The 11617-nt window shown below is 41.9% G+C and overlaps 1 protein-coding gene across 1 annotated transcript; it reads right to left on the bottom strand.

Moving 5' to 3' along the window:
- Positions 1-7444: 7444 nt before the first annotated feature.
- Positions 7445-8865, bottom strand: LOC105060066 (probable galacturonosyltransferase-like 1). The gene has a single exon (XM_010943660.3). It carries the CDS (start codon positions 8855-8857, stop codon positions 7817-7819), a length of 1041 nt encoding a protein of 346 aa, XP_010941962.1. The 5' UTR covers positions 8858-8865; the 3' UTR covers positions 7445-7816.
- Positions 8866-11617: the final 2752 nt, after the last annotated feature.

Below are 11617 nucleotides of genomic sequence, written 5' to 3'. Positions count from 1 at the left end.
TAATATCAATCCTAAAATATTTTGAGATCTTTCACATTCCAAAGATAAAAAATACTCGAGCCGACACACTCTCTCGACTCGCAACCACTTCATTCAACTCGCTTGATCGGACATTTGTCAAATATCTTGAACAACTGAGTATCGATAAAGTCGAAGAAGTGCTACAAATCAATAATGAGCCAAGTTAGATGGATCCGATCATCCAATACTTGACTGATGAAACTCTACCAATAGATCCTTCAGAAGCCAAACGATTCAGATGGACGGCTTCATAATACATTTTAATGAATGGCCAACTTTATAAAAGATCATTCTCTCTTCTCTTACTAAAGTGTTTGAGACTAACAGATGTCGACTATGCACTCAGAGAAGTACATGAAGAAATTTATGAAAATCACTTGAGGGGCAAATCTCTAGCTTATAAAGTCTTACAATAAGTATATTATTGGCCTACCTTGAAGAAAGATGTAGCTGAACTTGTCCAAAAGTGTGAATCATGTCAGAAATATGTAAATATACAACATCAACTAGCCAGTCAGCTGACATCAATTGTTGCATCATGGCCCTTCGCACAATGAAGAATTGACATACTCGGTTCTTTTCCTTCGACATCTGGTCAGAAAAAATTCATAGTAGTTGCCATTGATTACTTCACCAAATGGGTGGAAGCTGAACCTCTGGCACAGATCACTAAAAGTAAGATGGAAGACTTCATTCATAAATCAATCATATGCAGATTCGATCTACCACATACTATCATCACTGACAATGGTCAATAATTCGACAATCAGAACTTCAAAAAGTTTTGTGTAAAATTTTATATTACGCACAAACTCATATCAATCGACCATCCACAATCCAACAGTAAAGTAAAAGTGACAAACCAAACAATCCTGCATGAACTCAAAATCAGACTGAATGAAGCTAAAGGCCTTTGGATGGAAGAACTATATCCAGTCTTATGAGTATATCGAACAACTCCTCACATACCGATGGAAGAATCGTCATTCAATTTGACCTATGGAACAGAAATGATGATCCCACTTGAAATCGGATTACCATCAGCAAGGGTGAAACAATACAATGAGCTGAGCAATTCAGAATGTCAGAGAGCCGATCTAGACTTATTTTCAGAAGTCCAACAGCAAGCTCAAGTCTGGATGGCAGCATATCGGCAAAGAGTAGCCTGGTATTATAATTCAAAAGTTAAATCGGAGGTCTTCCGTCCGGGAGATCTGATCCTAAAAAAGGTAAAAATCTCAAAGTTTTTGGACCAGAAAAAATTATCTCCAAATTGGGAAGGATCCTACAGAATAATTGAGATACTTAGACCAGATGCATATCGGCTAGAAACTCTTGAAGGAACAGCTATTTTTTGAACGTGGAATGCTGACAATTTAAAGATGTATTATCAATAAAGTTGTTTATATGTACAGTGCTCAGAATGAAATATTGAATTTTAGAATTATAAAAATTTCAGTCAACTACAAAGTGATATTAGATCAATAAATGGATGGTCAAATCCTATCGACTATATTTTAATTTTTTACTATAAAAATTGATACATCGATTATATCTCGATTTTCACTGTAAAAATCGATATACCGACTATATCTCAGTACCGACTATATCTCAACTTTCTATTGTAAAAGCCGACTCTAATTGAATGACTATTTATGCCGACTTAGTTTTAACTAAATAGAATACTATGCCAATACGATCCAGATCGAATTGAAACTATACCGACTTAACTACGGTCAGTCGAAGGATATTCGGTTTGTCATCGTTCATCAAATAACTAGACATACTGACTTGACTACGGTCAGTCGAAGGATATTCGGTTTATCACCGTTTATCCTAATACCTAAAAGGTAAAGTATGTCAATTGATATTCGACTAATGAATAATTCTACAATTACTACTGAACGTTCGATTCGCCGATTGATATTCGGTAGTCAAACTACAATTCTACGACATTGTAGATACACAGAAAGGAAAAAAGAGTTTGTACTAAAAAAAAATTTTTCATTCATTGAAACGGAAGTTACAAAAATGGGACTAAAATTCGATTATAAAATTCTTTCAATTACAAAAATAAAAATAAAAATGCTACACTGATCATCAGTCGTTATCTTCATCTCCTTGCTCTGGCATAGCATCGACGACTGAAACAGCTTCTGGTGCAATTGGTGCATCATCTTTGATTAGCACAACACCCTCTTCGGCAGCTTCATCTCCTGAACCAGGAGGAATGATGCTGCTCAAGTCCAAATCTGGGTATAATTTTTCGACCGCATCTCGACCATCCTCGTACCCGACATAGTAGGATGCATATCTACCTTCAATGATTTCTTCCTTGAATTCTTTAGAATTTTTGAAGTTCTCGATGGCCAGACTCAGGGCTTCCCTTGCCGACTCTGCCTCAGCTCGTGTGGAGGCCGACTCAGCATCAGCCAGTGCCAGTCTTTCTAGAGTGGCCCGATGCCTTCTGCGCTCCGCTTCTAATTCTTCAATACATCCATCCCTCTCTCTCTAGAGTCGATGGATGGAGTGCTTCTTGCTCTTGATCTGTGACTCAAGGGATGAAATATTTTGATGAGCTGACTCAAGTTCAGCTCTGAAGGACTGTAGGTTGTCCATCATTTGTGAGATTTGTTTCAGAAGTTCCTTCTCCTGCTCAGCTGCCGTCTGGAGTTGTTCGATGGTAGTTTTCTTTTCGACTGTAACAGCCACCACCTTATCCATCCATGACCGACAAAAGTTGACAATCTTTCGATAGCCGCTCTCTAGATCATGCATGTCATGCGCCCACTGAAAGCAGAAGATAAATCAAGTCAGATCAAAAAAAAATATCGAAAAACTTACCCCGAGTATCATAAGGTAAAAAGAAGAAAATATTTCAGCAACAATCCGGTTCTTTTTATTCTCTCGATTAGTCGGGAGAAGAGCAGCTTCGATGAGCCACTTGGCCAATATCGAATTGGCCAAGGCTAACTCACCCTCGGAGATCCGAATGTCGAAAAGGATTGGAAGGCCTGCAGATGACCTGTTATCGGCTGAAGTTGCTGGCGCCTTCCCTCGATCTTCGATCGGCAGTCTCGCATTTAAGAATATTGGGAAGTCAGAGCTCGACTGTGCCCGAAAATGTTCCACTGGAGGAATGTTTGGTACAGCCACAGACTACTCGAGTTTAGCCACGACTCCCGCCCCGATCTGAACCTCTACTGATGGAGTCGTCGATGGTACTGTTGCAGCTCCATCCTCTCCTGTCATCCCATCTTCAGCAGACGGTGCCTCAGGAAGCATTGTCAGGGCTGACAACACCAAGACTGGCTCGAGAACCATCTCCGATGGAATGTCAGATTCCCTTGCTAGTATCGATGGAGTAGTGACCTGATCCTTCTTCGATGATCAGGAGGGTCCAGCTTTAGCTGCTGCCTTCTTCTTGACAGTGTGTGAGCAGATATCAGCAGCCGACACTCGTGCTCTTGGCTGCATAGCTGCAATAAAAATAAAGAGATCAATATAAAGTTCAGAAACAGACAAGAAAAATAAAGTGATTGACTATGTTATGCCTAAAGAAGTGACCGAACTAAGCTCAGCATCGTAGAGAGCTTGTTCGGTCATCAGTTTTCGTTGCGGTAGAACTGTCATATCTTTCAGTCGGAGAAAGTCTTCTTGATTATCGGCCTCCACTCGAATGTTTTCGTTGGAGCCAGTTCTTGGATTATCCCAGCACGAAGAAAAGCCCAGGGAAGAGAAAAAGAGACAAAGAAAAATTGATTCTTCCATCTATGAATGGACGATGAAAGTCTGGTGATAAAAGAAAGGTCTTTCCTCGGATTGAAGAACCACCAACCCTTGACCTTCGGATGAGGATGAAGGACGAAGAAAGTTCGAAAGAGAGAAGGATGAGGTTCAGTCGGTATGAGCCGACATAACAAAATAAAGCTAATGATCAGTCGGACAGAGTTCGGAGCCAGCTGAGCAGGACAGAGACCATAATAATCGAGAAGATTCTAGACGAACTCCAAAATCAAAAATCGAAGATCGGCCCGAAGGTCCTCGATATAAAATGCGACCTGACTCGGAGGAGGAGAGTTAACCCGACCATCCACATCAGGAGCAAAAAGCTGATACTGCTCCAGGATATGGTACTGTTTTCGGAGCTGTTCAATATTGGACCCGGATAAGGAAGAAACTTTCATTTTTGGATCTGATGGAGATTCGTCGGTCGAATTTTCCGATCGATTATCCTGAGAAGAAGAAGCTTTTCTACTAGCCATTAAAAATGAAGAACTAGAAAAAGAAAACCCTAAGAAGAGAAATCCGAGAAGAAGGAAAGGGAAACTCAACCTGAAATCAAAAGTAATGCAAGAAATAGAACTCGGAGCTCCTAGTACTGGGGCGACTTTACAGCAGAACCTTCTATTGCAGAGGATGATGATAAATGCAAAATAAGATTTGGATGAAAGCGACTGTATATATATAGGACCCCTCAACAGTCCAGATGAAATCGATCAAATCTAGGTCTCTTCAGATGTCGACACATGACGATATCAAGACTGACTATTGATCGGATAGTTCGATGTACCTGCTCTCAGATCACGCCACCTCACCATTATCCACGTAAACAGCTCTGGGCCAATGATATTTGGACACGTGGCCAAGATCTGTTAGTCAGAATCAAATCATCCAAATTTTTTGGGTGCCGAATTATCTTCCCAAAATGACAACCCAATGATGATTTCACAACTATTAAAACAACAAAATAGCTAGAGATCTCTCTTATTTTAAGAAGTCATTAATACCAGCAGTCGAGTCAGGACTCGAGACAGCACGTGAAAACTTTTTTCATCCAACGTGATAGACCACATGATAATATACACGTCAGACCACCTTGGACTTGAGAGTGGGGGGCAATTATTGGGACAAGTCAAGCAACCCCCGACTCCGACTCTACATCGACTTTATGAACACAATACTCTGACTAATAATCAGTTGACCGATTGACAGTCGGCTATTATCAACCAACAATAAACAACTTGATTAATCTCCGACCGAAGACCATTGGCATATCAGAGTTATCGATCGATGCTCATTCGGATCTTCACGACTACCGACCTACTATAGTTACCGATATATAGTCGGCTTATCTTTCCACAATCACATAAGGTCGGAATGTGTGGAACCTACATATCTATCATTATAAATGGTTATCAAATACGTATCACGGTCATTAGTGGACATAAACAGTCCATTAACTCTATGATTATGGCTCGATAATTTAGTACCATAAAAAGCAGAACCACGTGCTCGACGGTTACATCTGAATTATCTATAAAAAGAAGGTAAACGAACAGTATTGGTAAGATAATTCTGGATTGAAACTCTATCAATTCAAATATTTTTCATCTACTGTTCACTACTCCCCACTGACTTAAGCAATGGAGGATCTCCATCGGACATAATTTTGATCAGTGAGAATTTTTTTTGCAGGTGCTCTTCTCCAACAATGGATGCAACAGGAGATTAGCCGCAACATATATCATGGGGCAATCTTGGACTCAATGCAAGAGCTCGAACTTTCCCTTCCAAAACTCTAATGGAAAATGACCTCAAGTTCATCAAAGTTGGAAATAGAAAGTTGAAAGCACCAAGTCAAAATCCCTAGGAAACTCCAAGTGCAAGCTAACCTTTTATACCAAAACAAAAACAAGTGCATGCAAGCCTAAATATCCCCAGTGGACCCACCCCAAGACTTTGAGTCTGATGATGGCTATGTTCTTTTGTGATAAAGTCCAACTTTATGCCCCAAACCCGGTGGGCTCATGTGGCTTCCCAGAAGACCCATCAAAAAAGGACCAACCTTTTAGATATCTACGTACTGAATTCAACTTTGCCAATTGAGGGCTATCCAACTGACCGTTCTCCTGTCAATTCATCACCGACACCAGATCATTTGGATGCACCACAAATAACATGGAAGCCTGGAAATACCAGCAATTAAATAAAATTCTTGCATGGCCATGTATCTAGGTTAAATTTAAACACACCTTTCAGGCACCTCCTTTCATAGGAAGCAAATATAAACACGGCACATTCTTATGTTCGGGTTGTATCATTCGTGCAAGAAAATGATTTATCTTTCTTTATGATATGCACCGTTGGATCACCTAATAGCCACTATGAGATCTATCAAATAGAGGAAAGAATTCGGAGTGCTTTTTTAAGATCCGTGTGAGATATGATAATCATTCTTATATGCGAAAGATATAACCCGATCCCATATTCATGTGGCAAGATTCGATGGTTATTATTGCCAGTTATGTACCTCCACCTTCATGGAGGCATGTTACTTATTGGGTTGCTCTCTTTGGCCTCCTTATTCTTCTCACATTCATGGTGGCATAATCCATGGGGATTCTTGACCCCAATTCATGGCCCATGTGGTATGCATTGATGATAAATGTCAACTTAGACATTGGCTAATCAAAATGCATCTCATATCATGAGGTGCACAAGGATGCAAATTGTTATATTAGAGCAAACATTATAATAAGTACATGTTTAGAAATCACACAATGTGATTCTTGAGGGGATTTAAAGTTCAATTTACTAATAAGCACATGCTCCCAGTCGCCATGGCATTATGTAGCTCCAAGAGAATTCATTAAAAGTCCATCAAAACAGCCTTTCTTCGTAGCTTCTCTGGAATAGAAAAACAATGTAGGTTCTTGCAAGCTAAATGATCATAGTCAATATAGATATTGCACATGATTATGAGTTTTAAACTTTATAGCATGTTCAAAGTCACAAGGTGTGGCCCATGAGGACATATCCCATGCCATAATGTCATGTGGCCCATGGGCACATGTCCCATGTCATAATGCCATGATGCATTCCTAGGAAATCTTATTGAAAAGCTTTTGTCAAAATAGGGAAACTATTTCTAGGTTGTTCGGTCGACAATGTGGTCTCGAAGTTCTATGGAAACCTTTAATATTATGGCGCCCGGATCATCGGACATCTTGTCCCAAGTTTATTTTTTTTCCTCTCTTAAGAATTATATATCTATAGAAGCACCAGTTACTAAATTTTTTTATACATGCCAACTTTTCGGAGAACATCACCAAGACTTGTTTGTAACGTTGAATTCATTTCGAGCAATATGATTTTTTTTTTTTTTTGGTAAGAAGCAATATGAATTTTAAGAAGAGAAAACATATCACACAACTTCATCGATCCATATGATTAAAGCATAGTATTTTAATTTCAAAAAGCTCAAATAGAATTTATGGTAATATTATAACAATTTTTCCATGAGTTGATCCACATGCCTTTTATATTATCAAATAAGCAGCAACAGCTACTTATCCTCCATTCACACACCAATCCTTATTATTGTAAGATTAAAGACAACCCAACCAGAATCTCCAGCAAGTAGAGCACCATCTTTTTATTTTCTTAATGCCTGTCTTCTTGCTTTAAGTATACAATTTCTGCATGGCCTTATTACCATAACCCTAAAATCTGTCCCACAAAAATGTCAACAGAAGAAACAAAGAAAACAAGACAAATTCCAAATATAGTAATTTCTCCCACCCATATCTACACCGCCCCTTCCTTATATATATATATATATATATATATATATATATATATAGGTATTCTTTTTTTTACACTTCAAATAACGGAAAGTTCTGTTTCTTAAAGTAACAATAAAAAAAGGAAAAAGTTTAAAAGGTCAAAAGGAAATATCGGATCCGGATCTAGTGGAGCGGATCCGGGTCGTGGTGGTGGAGGAGGAGCAGCTTCAGGAGTCGTCGATGGAGAAGGGGCTCTGGAGGAGATCGTAGGGAGCCCAGATAGCATCAAGCGGGCATGGCCGGCCGGCGTCCAGCCGAGCCCAAGGCTTCCCTTTCCCGCTCCAATGGATGAGGCTTACCGGACCCGGGTGGAGATCACGGCACAACCCCCGGTAGTTGTCCCCCCCGAGCCCGTGCTGGTTCCACCGATGCTCCACCGCCGCGATCCGACCCGCAAACACCAAGAGGAACGGCGGCAGCGACCCCAGCTCGTAGATCCGCATCCGCTTCTGGAGTTCCATCCACTCCTCTATCCTCTCCGTGTACCCCCCTTCCCTCCACCTCCCCAGATCCATCACCATCACCCCGGTGTTAAAATAGCAAGCCTTCCGCCCTTCGAACGCCATGGAGAGCGCCGGATTGGACCAAAAAGATGGCGTAAAATACGAGGTGAAATTCGCATTGCAGTACTCCGGCGCCGCCAGGGCGATGCCGTCGGGGAGCGGGGTGGAGGCGAGGGCGACGATGTCGTCGACGAGGATGAGGTCGGAGTCGAGGTATACCACGCGGCGGACGCAGTCGGGGAGCAAACGCGCGAGGTACGACCGCGCGTAGTTGAGCGGGCGGTCCAACGCGGAGCGGATCGACGTGGAGATGAGACCCGAGACGTGGGAGTCGTCGAAGGGGTAGATCCGAAAGGAGAGGGAGGGGAAGGAGGTGGCGATGGTGGCGTTGAGCTCGGCGATGGAGGAGGAGGCCACCAGGTGGAACTGGACGGATTGCGGGCAGGAGGTGTGCTGGAGGACGGAGAGGATGGCGGCCAGGGACCCGCGGAGGTACGCGACGTCGAGGGTCATGGCGACGTGGACCATCGCCGACGGCGAGCAGGCCGCGGCGGAGGAGGGCGGAAGAGGAGGGGGGCAGCCTGGCGAGTTGTAGAACTGGGGGGCCTCCCGGAATCTCGGCGCCCATCCTCCGCCGGCCTCCGCGACCGCGGAGTACGATAAGAGTAGGAGAAGGACGACGAGGAGGTGAATGGATTGAGGCATTGGTGTCGCGAAGGAGAGTAAGCGTGACTGCACATATATATATATATAGACGTACGTATGTAGAAACTTTGGAAATATTTTATTGGGAGGTGCGTGGAGATTGGCGATGAGTTATCTGGGATTGATGGGAATGGACGGGTGGATGGTGACGGTGATGGGAAAGTTTATTATTATTTTTTTTTATTTTGGATATTACGGTGAGCATAAAATATATTTTTATTGGCTTTGGTTTGACGAATGGGAAGGCCAGGTAATGCCCTTTACCGGAATGTGGAATTACGGGAATGCCCTTGTTTGGGCGCACTTAACCGTGCGCGGTGGAAGGGCATGGAGGTCTAAACGGGAAAGGTAGCTGGGATCGGGGACGTGGGGCCCGTGGGAACGTGCCGCGTCGCGATTTGGTTCGCCGCGTTGCCCGCGGTTTCTGACACGTGCGGGGCGCACGCGGAAAAACCGAACGCGCAACAACTTTCAAGTTCCCCGCTTAAAATTTAACCTATAAATTGATCAATATACGGTAGCTCACGATATAGCCTAACATACTCCAATTATTCTTAAATTATAATAAATAATATGTTAAATAGATAATAATTTATCTATATATATCTATTTTTATATAAATGTAATATGTATTTTAATGAAGAATAATGCATCTTAACCATAGATCTTTAGATGTCTAGGTCCAAGCCTAACCAGGATTAGTTCGAAATATAGAAGCTCTGGAGATGCTAACTTCCCAGTTGTTTAGTTTTAAATAAACCTTTAGACTATATGGTAATGACCAATAGGCTGCTTTGTTTTAGATCTAAAGCAATCCAGCCTAGGTTTAACTTGAGCTTTGTTCAATATAACTACTAGCTCATCTACTCGAGCTCGACCTGGTTACTAATTTTATCGGCAAATTCTCTCCTTCTACAATCAAGCAATGTCCGTTACTCTAGTTTTTTTATTTTTTTTATTTTTGTGGAAGCTATGATCCAAGTTCTGAAATCGTTATAACAGCAGAAGAAATCCTGTTCCACTTCTCTTATTTCGTTCACCATCCGTGACAAGGGATGGGGGTTGTGGTGTCTCCATCCCCATGCGACCCGCCACCTTTACCTCCTTTAATTCATCATTAAGCAAAAAGGCTGTCACTCTTTGGCACACTCATATTTCTACACATTATATTTTCGATCTAGGTAGGTAGTAAATATTGTATAAAGTTTTATGTTTTATTTTAGATGGGAAGTGCACATCTTATCGTTGTTGCATCCTTCTCATTAGTCCAAGCTTTCTTTCTTGTCTTGGTGCTTGTTCTTTCTCAGGGGAAAGAGTTGGTGTGAATGGATTGCTTGACTTTTCATGAAACCTCTTTTAACTATTCTAACTCCTAAAGTGAGAGCAGGTGGATGCTTGTATTCTTCCTTTCAGGTGTGTGGGATCTCTCTTAATAGAAGCTTTCCCTTTCGCTGTGTTGGTCCCTCTTTCACTGCTTTAATATGAACCTAAAGTTTGTAGGATGTTCATACATTCTCTTCAGTTCCAAATCTATCATGCTAATGGTCATAAATTATGTCAAAGCAAAGGTCTATACTAGGTTAATTTAGTTCACGTCCTATTGAACCACCATAGTGTCCTCCTTGCTTTTAAAAAGCGTCGTTCGTTAGTGATGCTTCGCTGAAAAAAATGATACGAATGGGGAAATGTCCTAAAGTTTAGTTTCCATGCTGATGTTTCTTTGATGCTTTCTGTAGCATCGGGACATTATCTTATGATGCTTATATGCATTAGCAAATGAGCTAAAACCAGCTTTTATATTTTTTTTCTACAGTGATTCTAGCATGCTCAACACGGTGATGGAGGTGTATGATAAGTCTAGAGTCTTTCAGTCCAATAATGATAGTCTCGACACGTTTTGTTAAATAAATAATATATTTTATTTACCTTTTCTAAAGAACCCGAACAGGTTGAAGCCTGGTCAATTACTAGAGTGAGGATGGGGTGGAACTCAGGTCTCTTATATTAGCATGAGATGTTGGCAACTCAAGCATTTTGCACCATCATTTTGGTACAAGAGTGATAGACTAAAATTTACATCATTGTTAGACTAGACTTAGTTCATTATTAGGTTAGGATTTACATTCAAATTGTCCATGTTGCGGTCAATCCCCTCGTCGTCCGATCGCCGGGGATGCGCACCTGCAAGAAAAGTCCTCACTGATCGAAGATGTCTCCGATGGAGACCCTCCGATGCTTAAGTCAGAGAGGAGACTAGGCAACAGTGAAAAAAATAGGAACTCAGCGAGAGAGAGAGCTCACCAAAACTGTTGCCTTATCCCGTTTTATAGTAGAATGTGGTATGGTCCCGCCATTAATGGTGTAGACAACTGGAGAGTTATCAAATCGTCAGGGGCTATCAAATCGTCGTGGATTGTCAAGTTATTGGAATTAATCCATGTCCTTGGCAGGACAATGCCCCATGATGGTCGTATAGTATGTCCTTGGTAGGACAACAGCTCATAGCGGTTGTACGGCGTTTGGATGGGCTGGCCGACTATATGTCGGTATTTGGTTGTCGGAACATTGGATGATGACTCGAAAACATCGTCGACTGATCTGGTGCCTTGTGGAAGTCGGACGTCGGTTGCCACCCCTGACAGTGGTCGGTGATATGGGTTCGGCCATTCGGCCGGTTGGAAACAGTATTGGCCTGTTTGGCCGGTATACTTTTGGTCGGATATCGTCGGCAGTCATTGTCGGAGTCGTCTGTCAATCCGG

The sequence above is a fragment of the Elaeis guineensis genome, chromosome 2 (genome assembly GCF_000442705.2).
Source record: "Elaeis guineensis isolate ETL-2024a chromosome 2, EG11, whole genome shotgun sequence".
Classification (NCBI taxonomy): Eukaryota; Viridiplantae; Streptophyta; class Magnoliopsida; order Arecales; family Arecaceae; genus Elaeis; species Elaeis guineensis.
The sequence above is the reverse complement of the archived record's forward strand: the minus strand, read 5'-3'. Positions and strand labels throughout refer to the sequence as shown.

What these genes read in the sequence shown, in the direction of transcription:
- LOC105060066 (XM_010943660.3), bottom strand. Translation starts at nt 8,857, where the DNA reads ATGCCTCAATCCATTCACCTCCTCGTCGTCCTTCTCCTACTCTTATCG.